Source organism: Opisthocomus hoazin, chromosome 5 (genome assembly GCF_030867145.1).
Source record: "Opisthocomus hoazin isolate bOpiHoa1 chromosome 5, bOpiHoa1.hap1, whole genome shotgun sequence".
NCBI classification, from domain to species: domain Eukaryota; kingdom Metazoa; phylum Chordata; class Aves; order Opisthocomiformes; family Opisthocomidae; genus Opisthocomus; species Opisthocomus hoazin.
The window spans coordinates 27,896,586-27,912,573 of record NC_134418.1 but is presented as its reverse complement, the minus strand read 5'-3'; the positions used below and the strand labels follow the sequence as shown (position 1 = coordinate 27,912,573).

Here is a 15,988-nt window from a genome sequence, read left to right as displayed (position 1 = left end):
TTTACTAATAAGGGATGTGCCTGCTGTCAACGTAAACTGGTTTTCTTTCGTCATTTTTTTGCCTTCTTAAGGTGTACTCTGTTCAGTGCAAGGACTGTATTTACCTCTGTATTTGGAAAGCAGCTAACAAGTTACAGATGTTGAGATGTGAAGAATAATGCTTATATATGTATTTAGTTTTTCACCTCTCCTAAGCTAATTTAGAAAGCGTTTTCACTGCTAATGCTCTGTTGTTCAATGTAATATTGAAATAGTTGTAAAGAACCTTTTCTCTGGCACAGTAACAATCTGTATGTTAAAAGCTTGCAAAGATAAATATTTAATACCCCAGTGGGCATTGCAGCACTTTCAGCAAGAATCATGAGCGTCTGATGTGCCAAAACCAATTCTGCAATCTTGAGATTAGATGACCTGAATAATTGCGAAAAAATGGGTATTTTAGTATCTTGTGTAGCCCTGAAGTGGAGAGCACCCCTGAGTGGTGACCCCTCCTGTGTTTCCTCGTTCACCTTCTCCTTCATCACCCTGTAAAATCTGAAAGCCAGCACTTTCGTGGGTTTCCGGCTGAGCTGGGTGAGGAAGCAGCAGCATAGGGGGATTTGCATATTGGCTTCCTTGTTTGTAAAGCAAAAAAAAACCAATCAAACAAAAAAACACACCTCAAAAAGACAAACCAACCAAAAAAGCCACAAAGAATTGGGAGGCATGAGAGGCTTTAGTATTTTACCCACATTCACAAAAGGGTTTAACAGGATTTGCAGAGTGTATTGGCTGTCTGATGCCTTAGATGAGCTGCATCATTAGTGACTCGGAGAAGGTGCCAGAGGTCCGAGAGGCAGGCTGGGTGTTCTGCATGCCGAAGCAGGATGGATGAGCACGTTGTGCAAGCTGAAAGAAGGCTGAAGGAGGAGAGGATTTTTAAAGCGAAGGAGGGAGAAACTCATTAGTCTTTTTACCTACTAGTGAATTTTATTTCTCCCTTAATTTGCCAAAGTTGACATATTACGCATATTTAAAATACCTTGGTGTTTTGGGGTCTTTTTTTTGAGGACAGTGGTTCTCAAATGGCACACCAGTGGTGGTGCTGAACTTTTAGGGACCACCTTAAATGCCTGCTGTGTCTAGTAAGGAGATACAACAGTAAGTCTGTTGTGCATCCTTCGCTGGTGGGGCATTGCCATTTGAGAGTGAGATACCCATAATAATGTTTTCTGGAGGCGGTCTTGGTCTCGTAGACAAACTCTTATTGACTTGGTGTGAGGTCTGTGTTTCAGCCACTGTAAAGCCTGAGAGCAAATGTGCAGGGTTTTTTTCAGAATTAAACTTTTTTATTCTCTACCCTAGTAAATGTAGGGTAGAGATGGTGCCATTCAATTTCTCCCATTTTGTTTTGTTTGCAAAAAGCACCATATGTGCAAAGTAATGTCGCCTTGGCTTGTTCTGCCAACTGACTACTCTGGTTGGATAAACATCCCTCTGCTAAAGAACTGTATAATTAGTTTTATTTTAAAGATCATTTTTAATTTCTTCTAGAAAAAGCCTCCTTTCCTCCTAATGACAGCTTATCTTTCTGTTAGTGCTTTGAATTTTTTATTGTTTGGTAACTTAGTTAAACTCACTGTAGAAATTATTGCTGTAATCCACAAAAAAATGTAATTTTCTTGTTAAAAGCCAGGCAGTGAGTGTGAATCTCACAACGGATATAATCCAATAGTGTTTTCTTTCTTTTCAATTAGAGCTCTAGATACTAGCTAAAATATCAGTTCTAGTGTATCTATAGTTGTGGTTTTCCTTTATTTCTCTGTGTTTGTGTGTGTCCTACTACTTACTGCTCCCTTCTTTCCTCCTTTGTATTAACAAAAGTATTTTACTGTGAAGTATTACTGTTACCTCCACAGATACCTGTATTCTTCTTTTTTCATTTAAATGTTTTCACTTTGCCATTCTCAAATTACATTTTAATTTACTAACCTTTGAGCATAAGTTCATCTACAAGGCCTTGATCTTGTTCCCCTCCTAGCCGGGGATCTTTAACCTTAACTGACTAGTTTCTGTTGCATGACAAGATTTCTGTAGCTGGATACAGCAGTGTGTTGTGTGCTCTGATACATGTTCAGATATTTTCTGATTTCTTTTTAGTGCTTTGCTGTGCGATCTCTGGGCTGGGTAGAAATGGCAGAAGAAGATCTGGCTCCTGGAAAAAGCAGTGTTGCTGTGAACAATTGCATCAGACAACTCTCTTACTGTAAAAACGACATCAGAGACACTGTTGGCATTTGGGGAGAGGTAAGAACAGGGTGAACTTCTCCACTTGGAACATCCCTCTTATGTCATAGAACATCTTGAAACAACAGCTCTGTAAGCGAATATGTCCATGCTCTGTGTCTGAGATTTCCCTATCCTAGCTGGCACTGCCAAAAAATGTTAAAGGGTTCAAGGAAAGTCTCGACATTTTTGTTCCAAACTGCTCAGAAGAGCAGGTGTCACAAAGATCTCACCTTCGTGTTTACGTCTGTGCTAGTACATGCCCCATGCAGTAACAGTGTTGGGGACACACAAGCCAAACTGTTGAAATCAGTGGAAGTCTTCCTTCTGACCAGAGGTTTGAGATTGGTGCTTTGGAACAGCATCTTCACAGGTTTTCTGATGACGAAAGGGCTTTAAAGAATCCCACACTGGTGTGACCTGTGCTTCTGAAACTTATGAGAAGATTGAGACTGATGGACAGATGGCTTGTTTTATATCAATGTTTCGGAAGGAAATTAATTTTATGTCATCAGTCTCTGTTGGTTCCTCTCCAATAACTCTTGACTCTGTTCACCAGTGTCATCCAGTTTTGAAGGATGCCAAATGCCCACACGCTGAGGGAAAAACAGAGCGCCCAGCTCTCCTCCTTCTTGGTTTGCTGACGATGGGTCAGTACACGTTCATCATCTGAGCCATACGAGCTCTGTGCTTCTTTCTGAATTGGCAGGAAAGACAGGATAATGCTATGGGAGCTCAGGGGAAACATGAAGGAAGCTAGAGGTATGGTGGTTTGCAAAAGAGGTGTGCTGGGGACAGGTGAAAGAATGGAAGGTGTGGAGGGGTCAGTAAGTGAAACAAGAAAGGAAAAGGTGGGGTTATAGTGGCGGGACGTACAGAGGACATGGGAGACAAACCCACAGAAAAACATCTTCATTATTTAGTTGTTCATGGAACAACTTAAAATTCAGCCAAAGATTATTCTCTGCCTCTCTCCTGACGTGTTTTCAGGAGGGTTACACTAATGTGGATTTACTACACAAGATCTGAATGCAAAAGTGACACAAGAGTGAATGTTGTAACCTTCACTTGTGTGGTCTAAAAGAAACGACACTGCCAAACAGAAGAGGAATTAAAAGACTTGTCTATTTCAGTAAAACTTCTAGGAAAAATATCTTTCAGTCTCCCAAGTTCTTGTTACAGGCTTGAGTCCAGTGTCCTGGCTGTGACTGCAACAGTGCACAGAGGCTTCAAAGGAGCAACTGGGAGCAAGTGCCTTTTTAAAAATGGAAATGATGTTTCAAGGGACACATTTAGAGTGCCCTATCTATTTAAAGTAATTTCAGAAGGGTTTTTGTAGGTATGAAATGTATATTATACATATAAATGAACAAGATAACATTGGTCTCCCTTTTTTCTTACCTCTGGGAATAGTTTTATTTAGTTAATATAGCTACAGAAGCAATTAGAGATGTGTCAGTCATGGACTTTGGCCTTACTACTGTCTCCAGGAGGGAAAAAAACCTGCTTTCTTTACATGTGTGTAATCCCATCCATTTTTCAGATGACAGAACTGTGATCAGCTTGAAATACATTGTTTATTTTGAAATTCTGTGCTTCATTCTGGTTTAAGAGTTAATGTTCACTGGTTTAAGAGTTACTGTTCATGTTTTTCTGTATTTCTCTCTGTCAATCCCATTGTTCTTTGCTGGAAACCCTTGCAGGTTTTCAAGCCAAACTGGTGAAAAGTTTTGGTCCTCTTGAAGTTTTAATTAAGAATGCTATTCATAAATATATAAAAAAAAATCAGCCTGACAAAACACGAGAGACACTATGCTTGAATAGGTGGCCCCTGAAGTAAATTGTCCTCTTGATTTTAAAAGAAATCATTACAACCACATTTTTCTACTGACAACGTAATGCTTCAAGAGTGATTGGAAGAGGCACGTTTTAGAGAGGAATGTGAAAAAAGTGTGCTCGTCACTGACTTATCAGATGGAGCACATACAGCAGAAATCTATTACAAAGCTGGAACTGATGACTGCAGATAGAGGTTTTAAGATTGCCTAAAGATTTATTTTAGCTAGAATGTAATGAAAGTGAAGTTGGGACTAGGACCATCCCCAAGTTTTCATGACTTAAAAACACAAAACAAAACACAAAAAAACCCCACACCCTGGGTAAAATCCTGACCCTACAGAAGTTTTGTCACTGGCTTTAATGTGGGTTTTCATGCCCTCCGCTCCCCTCCAAAAGAAATTCCCTGTAAATTTCTAACTTCCATGATTCTGTAAAATCTAAGAAGAAAAACACAACTCACCTGTTTGTGTTGCTACTTTGCCATGCATTATATTCCTATACATTATGAAATCACTTACATGAAAGAGATAGCATTGTTGCCATTAACCTATGTACCACAGTGTGTAACACTTTCCCTGAAAGACTGCTGGGAAAGACTGTGGAAAAAGAAACATGGGAAGTAAAACAGAAGCCAGGATGGCACCAGGCAGACCAGGATGATGAAGCAAACCAAACAGAAAACAGAATGATCACAAAGATGTCCTTCCTTCATTCACTTTCCCAGCGTGGCTCTTCCGATGAGAGCTTTCTTCATCTCGGACCATCAGGTCTCTGCAGCAGGCTGAGAAGTTGAGGCCTCTGTTCAAGCTCCTAGTCTGTCTAAATCATTTCTTCTTGCCCTCTGCAGCGTTTTCATCTCTAAAATAGCTTTTGTGTAATAAGGCAACAAAACTTAGCAAAATATATTGCTTCTGGCTGCAGCCAAGCGATCCCTCGAGCATTGCAAGGATAATTTTCAGTGACTTATGTTGTTTATCTGCCCATTCTCCAATCTTTTCTAGCTAATTTGGATTCAGTTTTATTACCGTAATCCCAGAGTATTTTGCATGATGAACAGATTTTACCTTCTTGTAATAATTTCCTTCTGGAACAAATATAAAACTAGAAAATGGGTCCAAAAAGCAATCTTTGTGACACTCTGTAACGTTCTTCACACAATCTGTTTACTGCTTCTGACCTCCAAGCAAATTCCTCACCCTTTTTCTTTGGAAGGACTCTATTTTCTGTTTGATTTCTTTTATCATCCTGGTCTGCCTGGTGCCATCCTGGCTGTGTTTCCATGTTTCTTTTTCTGCATGCCACAAGCAGTTCAGTGCTGCTAATTTTCCCCATTTAAGCGCACGGTTATTGCAGCTACGCCTGTATCTGCTTCTCTGGGAGCCGCCTATATACCCAGCCTTGCATCTCGGCCACAGCTGTACTTTTTCCATCAGGCACAATGTTCTTGTGTTGGGATTGCATTTACCAGCCTGTGTCCCCTTCCTCCCCCACACCCCTCTGTGGAGAGAGATCCCTGTTAGGAGATCTGGGAGTGGGAGAGGTGGTCAGCAGCGCCCGCCCCTTGCTGCCTAGCCTGGAAACTCTGGAAGCAGGCCCCCCCAAGGTGACGGGAATGTGTGTCTTGCACAGATACAAAATTAGACATCATTAAGACTTGAGCCACTGTAACCAAGTGGGAAGAGGGCTTCTGTGTCATGGAGGTGAAGAAAAAGGTCATTTTTGAAACATTTGTCAGAAGGGAGCCGGACCCTTTCCATTCTGTTTGTTCATTTATAGATTCTGGCACAATTGAGAGGAAACAAGTTACTCTATATTTAGCTGATAGATCCCACCGTCATCTTCTTGGTATCAGCAGGACCTTGTCTTACCTCTCGGCAATAGGTCCAGGATCGTTACCAGGGGGTCCTGCAGTCCGCAGAGTGGGTGTACAGCCTCTGAGTAAAGGGCTATTAGGTGTGGCAGAAGAGGCAGCCGACCTTTTGCAAATGCTAGCCATAGGAGGGAGGTTAGCAATTGTGAATTAGCATCAAAAGGGATATTGCCTCTAGATTTGTTTCGTCTAAGGCGAAAAAGCTTTCTCCTTGTTCTTACATGCCAGAAGAATTAGGGATAAATCCTGGCTCCAGCATTCTGCAGTCACCAGCAGAATTCACATTCATGTCTTAATGGTAGGTTTTCCGCTTTAATTAGTCTTTCTTCAAAGTGTATCCTATAAATCCTTTGACACGTACAAATTGCTGTCTGTTCCCACGACCCATTGGTTAAAGGTTATGGAAACAAAGCATGTTGTTTGAAGGAAGAAACTCTGCCTTAAGAGTACAGGTTTTGATGTAAGCTTTTACTATTAAGGCAGTTCTTGACTTCTCATATATTTGAAAGAATTTACTGGAGAAAGGATAAACGCGTAATTTGTTGAATTAACTCAGTAGCTTGGGGTTGAATGAGTCAAACAGTTGCATTTAAAAGACATCAAAGCTTTTTGTGATCAGGATTGTTTAAAAATACAGCAGTATCAAGATACTATCTTAGATCTTTTTCACACCAGAAGTAAATGAACTTGTTTTCAATTGCTCTTGGAAACTTTGAGTAAATTAAGAAGATGCAAGTCTAAACAGCATAGGCATAACACCTTGATCCCAGTCAATTTGAGAGGGGGGTGTACTGTGTAACTGTACTTTGTCTGGAGTTGCAGGGCAAAGACATGTACCTTATACTGGAAAATGACATGCTGAACCTGATTGACCCCATGGACCGCACAGTTCTTCATTCGCAGCCCATTGTGAGCATCAGAGTCTGGGGAGTGGGTCGTGACAACGGCCGGTGAGTCTTTGCTCTCCTTAGCCCTCTTGACTTGGTGCTATTTCTGTCTGCTGATACCGAGTATGCATACGCCCCGAGCAAGTTAGGTATTGAACCTATTCATGTGATTCAGTAGTTGTGTCCCAGGGGCTCTGAGAGGATGGGTAAATTCGTCTTTTTCTTGCTGGTGTTACTTTTAAAAATACTTGCGTTTCATAGTTTATGACTTATATGCTGTTTTTCTAAACCTGTATTGAGCAGGCCTTTCAGATGAATTCAGCCAGGTGCATAAAACTGCACATGCAACATTATTTTGTTTCAGCTGTATTTAGTACGTTTTTTTATATAAAACCATGTTTTCAAATGTGTCCCATTTTATGTTTCTCCTGGCTATGTGAAAGCATGTCTTCCTGCTGGCCCAAGTTAAGTGTGCTGCTTACACTCTGACTGTGTGCATGTGTTTCCACTTTCTGAAGATACTTGCTCTGATGGAGAAAATATTTGGATTGAGGGAAAAGTAGTAGTTTTAAGCCATTAAGCCATTACTGTTATTTAAAGATCTTGATGCACAAAAATTCTTAATGGTTGTTGCAGAAAACTAAGGTTTGTCCCTGAAACCTGACTACCTGTGAGCTGAAGTTCTTCCTTGCCATAGGGAGCAACCAGGAGTGCATGCTAAAAGGTTCCTGCCCTGCAGCTGGTCTTTCCGTAGCTTTCCTTCCTGATGGGTGGTTTTTTGGTAGCATCCTCCTTTGTCATGTAACATTGCTGTGGGAACAGGACTGTGAAGGTGACTTATTTAGAGAGGACATCGAGCTCTCTCCCTGTCCCACTGAGCATTTTGATCTATCAAGAACATTTCCATTTGCATTAAGTCATTCCAGGATCTTCGGGCAGTACCCATCCTGACACGTGGGTAATAAGGATTGAATCACACAAGCGAACTGCTGCTTTTTGTGTGCATGCTAGCTTATGGAGGTATTTGCAGTAGTAGAGGTGGGAGTTTTTTGTCTCTGACTTTTGACAGGAAGTGTCATTCTGGACCTGGAAAATCTTTACCAGTAAAAGATTTTGTGAAACTTCTTTAATCCCTTTCAAAGTTTCTGGATATCTCTGGCAAAATTTCCAAAAGGAAAGGTGGTAAGTGTTTCTGTGACCCAATTCCATCTTTCTAAATTTTTTACTTCTATAAACAACTGATGGTTGGTTGGGTTTCGGTGGGTTTTTTTACTGTTTTTCACTTTCATTGGTGCATATTTTTGAGATATCTAAAAGGGGCAAATCCAGTTTGAAATGGTGGGAAGTAAAGACGTTTTAACTTCTTATGAATAAACCATTATAGTGCTTTGTTTGCCTCAGAAGATGAATGCATTGCACATTTTCCTTCAAGTCAGATTTTGTAGTAGCTTGCTTTGGTCAGGAAATAAATAGAGCATCTTAAGGGGCACCTAAATGTGATGCAGCTTTACAGAGTAAAGGAAGCCAGCTTTGCTTTTCTTTAATTTTTTTTTTTGAAGCATTTACAGTTCTTTTTTCAAATATTTACATTTCTTTGGAAAATAAAATCATTCCATTATGTTGTTTATAGAATAAGATAATGAGTCACGTTTCTCCGGCCTCATACATACTTCTCCTAAAGACAGAACTGGTCATGGAAACGTGGACACTGAAATGGGACATTTAAGAGAAATGTGCCTTTTGTGATCATGTGGCACAAGGAATGTCATAAGCTTTTGGTGAAACCCATCCAGGGATGCAAAGCAATACAAACTCTCGTAGATAAATATGAGCCCCATCAGTAGGACAGGAGTTGGTGGGAAAGGCTGTGTGTGTGCAGGTCATTCTGGCTGTTCCGACTTGCTATGGTATCCTGCACCATTTATGAAAAGCTGTGTACAAGGCAGAGGAAATAGCATCTCTGATCCCATTCCTGCCCAGTTCCGTGCCGTATCTGGCAACCAAAGATTAATACCATTTCTGTTGAGACTTCTGAGAAACTCGTGTCTCTATTAAGAAAAATATTGTAAATGTGGAGTCTGTGGGTGAAGTACACGTCGAAGTTTAAAAATGAAACAAACCCAGTGATGTCACTCTTGGTCACAAAAGGTAGAAGCTTCCTCTGCTCTTTGCCTAAAAAGAGATTTTATTTGTGACATTGACAATACAAAGAACCTAGTAGAGCAAATAAACTAATCTTCTCATGTTTCTCGTATCAGAAGAGGGAATTAGCTTTTCTGTGCTGAAAGTGAACATTTCTTGTTTCTAGAGAACATGACTTTTCTTGATTGGTTGCTGTAAACAACAGCAAGAAATCATTTGTTGAAGGTTTAATATATAAAGGCACAATCAAAACCAGCCTTAATATTTCAGTTGCTGGCACAGTAATGTTCTTGGACACTTTTATTGGAATCTGGTTTATTTCATCATAAGAAATTTGATTTCAGAGCTTTCCTATTCTTAGCCCATTGTAAGAATTTTGATAGATGTTTTGGCGGAAATCTTGTGTCTAGTACGGCTTTCAGGACTGGAGCCTATTCTCTTTGAAATTTAAATTGTTTATTGACCCATTTTAAAAAATAAGATTGTAGGTAAAACAGTGTAGCCATTACTTGTAACTAAAGTCAGATGGCAGGTGGTATGAAATAGCAGGTAGAAGATGCAAAAGACAAGCAGAAAGAACACTTATGACTGAGTAGTCAGATGTACAATGTGTTTTGAGCATAGAGAGGTTCAGTATAGGAAACCTGCTTTGAAGGGCAGCATAAATTGTGTAGAATTTGCTGAAGAAGCACCAAAACACAAGAAAAAAGCATTTGGTGACAAGAGAACCTGAGCTGAGAAAACCAAGTTGCTGGGCTGGAAATCCCACTGTATCTCTGTTCATGTATACATGGGCATGCAGCGCTTGGGCTTACTCTGGTAGAATTACCTATTGGTCCTGAGGTGAGAAACACCAGAGCTGCGAAACACTGACTGTGAAAGCAGCTTTCCCTGGTGGTGAGTTTGCTGTCATCAGAGTAAAGTGAGGGGAACGCATCGCTGCTTTGGTGGATTAATTGTCCAGGAAGTTGACAAAACCCCAGTTTCTGGGACGAAGCCCTTCCAGAAGTTGTTACACATGAATGTGGTTAATTAGCTATATCTTCTGGTCCAGGAGCCTCTATAATAAAATACATTGGGTTTATTGTGAAAGACAGTGTTTCAATTTTAGAATATTGTAGAAATGTATATTTTCCTGTATTTTGGGGTATTTGAACCCCACAACGATCTGGAGGCCCCCCCCCCTTTTTAACTGTGTTTTGCTTGTAGTAATTTATTTGGGTAAATTTTGCTGTGGAAGATGAAAAGGTTTTCTAGTGACACCTGACCAGATGATTTTCTAAGATATGCCGTAATGAAAGATTGATGAAATACAGAGACCTACTGATGAAAGTTTAATCTGAGGATGTGTCTGGTAACACACCTCAGGCAGAAATGTCTTCCAGGAGGCTGTAATCAGTCTCTCCATACAATACACTGTTATCTTGACCTCTAGAGTTACTTTATTTACACTTCTGTGATAAGCAGAGGCTTCATCATTTTGTTGGTTTTGTGTTTTGAAAGGTAGCATCTCTTGTTTTCAGTTAATCAGTCAGTAAAATATGTTTGACCTTAAGAAAGGCCGGAGAGCTTTGGCAAAATCATGGACAAAAGCAGGTTCCCACAAGAGAAGTTGGTGGTTGTGTATGTATGTATGTGTAGACTCCGAGCACCTATGTTTGATACGTGTATATGGGCACTAAAGGAATATAAACATACTGTATCTGTTCATCCTTTCGGCAGACTCTGTTTCTTAGGTGATATTGTGTGGTATTTTTAACCGTACTGTTAACGCTGTACTCTGTTTGTACAGTCTTCCTCTCCTGCTGTACTGAAACCAGAGCCATGATGATTCGTTGAATATAATTTGTTAATAAGAAAAGTCCTCGCACTTGTTTGGATAGTTTGATTTCAAGATCAGTAAGGTCGTTGTCACATGGAGGATTTGTGGTATCACAGGTGTACACTGAGTAATTGTCAGTGCTGTGTTTGCTTCCTAACAAGCGGCCCATGGCATGTTTTTTTCTGGGCTTTAAAAGCAAGTTGGAAGATATTAGCCTACTGAAGCTATAAAAGGGTTGTTCTTTTCACTTCCAAACTGCAGGACTGTACATCAGTCATTCCTTAGGTTGGGTTTTGTCTCCCCTTCTCAACTGCTGGTGCATGCCCTTTGCTTTCTGAGCAGCTCGCTAACAAGGAAGAGAGGAAAGGTAATGGCCCATCAATTTTGTAAAAGGGTTTCCATTAGCACATTCCCTTGAATCCTCCTTTATCTTCATTGCTCTTCCACCAATCCAAAGCCCACCTCAACCTCTCTGGGACTTTAATTGCCAAAAAGATCAGGGTTCCTTCTGTCACGGTGTCTCCATATAACAGCAGTATATTCCAGCTGAAAAATTCAGCCATTAGCTGGCCAGGAGAGCTGCGGGTAGGTTCTGGAGACAGCTTGGATGGGACTGAATATGCAGCTGCTTGCTGGACAGCATGGGCACCTGGCATGTTGGACAAAACACATAGCACGTGGCTTGGTTCATCCACTAGCTTTGTCATCCCATAGCCCAGGTTTGCTTTCTCTGTCTAGTTTGTGTGTTTCCCTGGCAGGCTGAGGAGTGAGAGTCATTACTTTTGTGCCTTAAGTGGTGGAGAAGCAGATGCTCCAATTTGGGGGTTTTGTGATTGTAGGCTCTGTGACTAGGCAGTGTGAAAGCATTGTGCTTCCTCCTCTGCCCTAATAATGCCCTTTTTGGGGGGGGAGGGGGAACTCTTCTTGTCTGTGGGTTTCCATTGCCCTGTTTCTTTGAACCACTGCTGGTTTTCTGATGATCAGATATCAGGGAATTAAATGAAGCTGGGAATCAAAAAGGGGAGAAAGGCGGAGAGGAAGAAAGTCAGATGATGCACGCACCGAAGATGAGGTTCAAGCTGCCTCAAAAAGGGAGGGCAGACGACTAAATGAGTAGACACCCCGAGTTGGATGGACATAATCCTGTAAGGCTGGAAGAGAAGAAAGTCATAACAACAAAAGAAACTATCTGAGCTCAGTTATCTCAGGAGCTGTATGGGGAATGTGGGGAATTAAAAATAGTATCCTATCTTGCTGTTTCAACAGCTAAATAAGTGGCCTCGTTTCACAGGTGTGTAACACCTGCACTGTCCGCTGACTTCAGTAGGGTCTCCATATATTCAGTGTCTTTTGAAAATCATACATCTAAATACAGATTTAGGAACCTTTCACTAGGCATGCAGAATTGGAAGTTCTCACTTGAGCAACATTTAACCTGCTGTTAAATGTTTTATTTTTAGTTTTGAGCACGTCTCAAGCTAAGAGGGGTAGTGACATGTCTGAGCAAGAACTGGTTTGTTAGAGGACAGAAAAGGGGTGAGCAGGGAATGTGGAAGCTGTGCCTGTCTCATGGGATTATGATCTGTATTTCCTAGCTGAGACTACGTATTTACAGATATTACCTGGCTTGAGCTTCAGTCCATGTCTGTCATATGGACATGAGATTTTAGGAGGGATACCTGGCCTTAATCAGACATTTAAAAGCGAAGAGAAGAACAGACGATAAATACAAGCTTAATGTGGTTGGGGTATCCTGTTGTATCTGTAATTTATTGTTCCCCCTTTCAGAAAATATTTTGTGTACGAGCAGCACCACTTCAGGGTTCAGTGATGCAGCGTGGCTTTATAGCTGTGTCGTTCAGGGTCTTCTTGGATTTGTCTTCCTTTTGAGGTGATGACTGAATGTGCTGGAAGATTGTCTTTCTCTGATTCCGTGAGAGAAGCTTATCAAGCTCTAAGAGATAATGAGTAATAAACTTTCTCTTCCGCATTAGAGAGATGTGGTCAAGAAAAGCAGAAAATAAATTAAGACTGAGATGGTGTTTGCACCTGCTCTTCTGAAAAGATAACACCCTTCAAAGAATGTGTAATTCCAGCTGAACTCCTCAAACTCGGAGACACAATTAATCAATATTGCCTGTTCCCCTCGGTCCCTGTGACCTTGGAATAAGGGCAGAACACACTGTGAGGAATCACGTAAATAGGGCATAGGTGAGGGATTACACTGGAGGGAAAGGATTTTACTGGCTTTTCTGACCAGTATTCTTAGCTGGTTTATTAGAGTAATCTTTTGCTTTATCCTTTTCCCTAAGCCAGCTGCATCTAAGTATCCTTTTCTGTGTGTTTTGATAGCATTTTCCCCTCTCACTAGGAAATTGTTTAGGCGATTATTTATACAAAACTTCCCATTTATATCTGTAAGGCCTGACATCACTGTTTGCAAGTGCAGCGTGTTCTAGGAAGGGGTAATGAAACAATACAGCTGTGAAAGGGGAAATCCAGTCAAGCTTACAGAATTAATGTATTTTCAAACAAATATAGTTAAGCGGGTATGAAAAGCTGTATGTGTGCATTCTTACTTTGTATCTAGTGTTCTTCTGGGAGGCAGACTTTTTAAATGGCACTTGGAATTGTTCAGCTGCAAAGCTTTCAGTTAAAACAAATGATATGTCTAAACCTGGTCTACAAGTAACCACTGCGATGTAGTCAGGTTGTCTCAATTAATAAAAAAGACAACATATTGACTCAGTCCCTGGCTTAAAGTGTTTCTACAGATTTGTGCTAGAACATCTCCACACATTCCCTATGATGCCAGCTATTAAGTGCTTTAGGATACAACCAGGGCAATCTGTGAACTTCAGTGACTATCGCACAGGTCCCTGGAGAACAGCCCGAGCCGCCTGTGGAAGTGTCTGTGGCTCAGGAGAGATACTGACTGCCAGTTTGGGGTGGAAATCTGATGCTTTCTTCTGTTATTCTTTTCACTGTATGTTAATCAAGCAGATGCTACATCCAGGCTGAATTCCTGTATTTAACTGCTTCTTTAACTCTGTGGCAAAACAGTGGTGCAAGTGATGCAAAAAGCAGCTGCTCTCCAGCTCCGTAGCTGTGAATGGCGAGCATCCCACTCCCAGGCTCGCTGCAGCCCTCCTTGTTTTCAGCAATCAGTCAGAAGCTTTGGTCTGAAGTGATGCTCAGAGGTGGTTTAAACTTACCTTATTCACTTTGCCTGGTCGTGCACTTGAGTCTATTGCTTCCTTTCAGCGGAGGCTATGCTGGCAAAAGCCAGCATCCTCCTTCCCAAACTGGTTGGAGTCGATTGAAGACGCCTGCCTTTCATGCCTCATCTTCAGCAGCACTGAAGCTGGACTCTTAGTTACACAACTCCCAGATGATATGTCAACAGTAGGGACTGCGTATAGAGGGACCCGCCTATGGAATAAATTGTCACAAGAGAATTAGGCTTTGACAGCCTTAGGAAAGCTGTCAAAGAATATCAATTAGATAACACTTTTCTTAAAAAAAAAAAAACCTTCACTGTATTCTTTCATTCTCATCTCACCTCTAGTCTAAGGTCTCTGTAGCAGATCAAAGAAAACCAAATTAGCCCGCTAGTGATTTCACTTTGCTAGTCTAATTTATATTGAAGCTGTTCGGTTATTAATAAGGTAGGCATATAAAAACCTTCTGAGGAAGAAAGCTGCAGAGAGCATAGACCACTGAAGAAAAGAGCAATGTTTCAAGAAAAATTGTGCTAAGAGTACTTACAAGCACCATGCTGGCTGAGATGTTCCATACAGCTCTGTGTTACCTTGGTTGTAGTACGTTTGCATGAGCAGTACCAGACTTTTCTGCTGTGTGGTGGCTTACTTGAAAAGGTCAGCCTTTTGTAAGATATATATTTTATATATATGTTTTCTATTGGTGGCAAAAATTTGACTTCCTAAAAATTCTTACTATACCAGGCAAATAACTTCTGAAATAGTAATTCAGAGGAGAAAATCTGCTGTGCAGTGGAAAGGGTTTCATTCAGTTATGTCTGTGTACCACTACTTAATGAAATGTGGGACATTCACAACTTTCTAAATAGAGCAAATTAGAAAGCAAAAGTACAGGCAGAAAATGACCTGTTTGTAGTTCTTCCTGTCCAAACAGTTTATGCCCATACTGTACCAGTGGGTTAGAGAGAGGTAGGATATTTCTATATATGCCTTTACTGTGTCAATATTTATATCCACCTACATAAACACACTTAATATTTGCATCAGTGTATGTTAATCCCTGATATCGAGGGAACTCATGACATGCTTACGTATTTCTAGACCACTGAGGTCTCCTGGAATTTTGTATATGCTACAGTAAAATAAGGTTCAAATTTTGTCCTGTGTGTGTCTCTAAGCACACTCACAAACTTGACTGAACTACGCTAGTGTAATAATTTGGAACGTGCCTCTAAAATATAAGAGGATGCTCTTGCTAGCAACTTACCACTTCAATTATTTAAATGTCGCATATGCCTCAGGATGCTTTTTTTTCAGTTTGCTACTAGCTGATTGCAGTTCAAATATTTATATGCAGTACATCTTTATGTAAATCATAGCATATACTGTCTTATCTATTACGTGTATTTAGAAAGCATTTTCACTTCAGGCTTTTAATTCTGAGGATAGTATATTGGCGTCTTTCCGAACATTGGCTTCACCAGGGAAAAGGGCCTTTGTTTGTCAGTGGGATTCAGCACAGTTTTCCCTCTGGCAATGGAGGTAGATCGCCTACTAAAGTCTCTTCGAGACGTGCAAATTGATTAGCAGAAACGTCAACAGTAATTTGAGTAAGCTAAAAAATGGTTTTTAACAGAGAATTCACGTGTCTTAAATATTTAGGGTTTTTTTACTGAGTTGTTTTTGTGTTTAGAAGCTGCGTTACATGAACACCTGTATTTTTGCGAGAAGAAAATTGTGCTTAATGACATTGAAAAATCTGTGTGCATTATATATCTCATGATGATGGTCTGCATCACATAAATGCTATTCATCTTAATGCCATAAAAACAATTTAGATTTATAATTTGAATGATGTATTAAACACAGAACTCAGTTGTCTCTAAAATTTTAATATTTTATTGCCTGAAGTTCCCCTCTCCCTACCTTGATTACTTTCAAA

At 40.5% G+C, this 15,988-nt stretch overlaps 1 protein-coding gene across 14 annotated transcripts in view; it reads left to right on the top strand.

Annotated features, from left to right (window-relative positions):
* Positions 1–15,988, top strand: part of APBB2 (amyloid beta precursor protein binding family B member 2) — a 196,126-nt gene that overhangs the window by 145,215 nt on the left and 34,923 nt on the right. For all 14 annotated transcript variants that reach the window (XM_075420730.1, XM_075420738.1, XM_075420736.1 and 11 more), the window contains 2 exons: positions 2,140–2,286; positions 6,797–6,924. In XM_075420730.1, the coding sequence (XP_075276845.1) occupies positions 2,140–2,286; positions 6,797–6,924 (275 nt within the window). The remainder of the gene's footprint in view (positions 1–2,139; positions 2,287–6,796; positions 6,925–15,988) is intronic.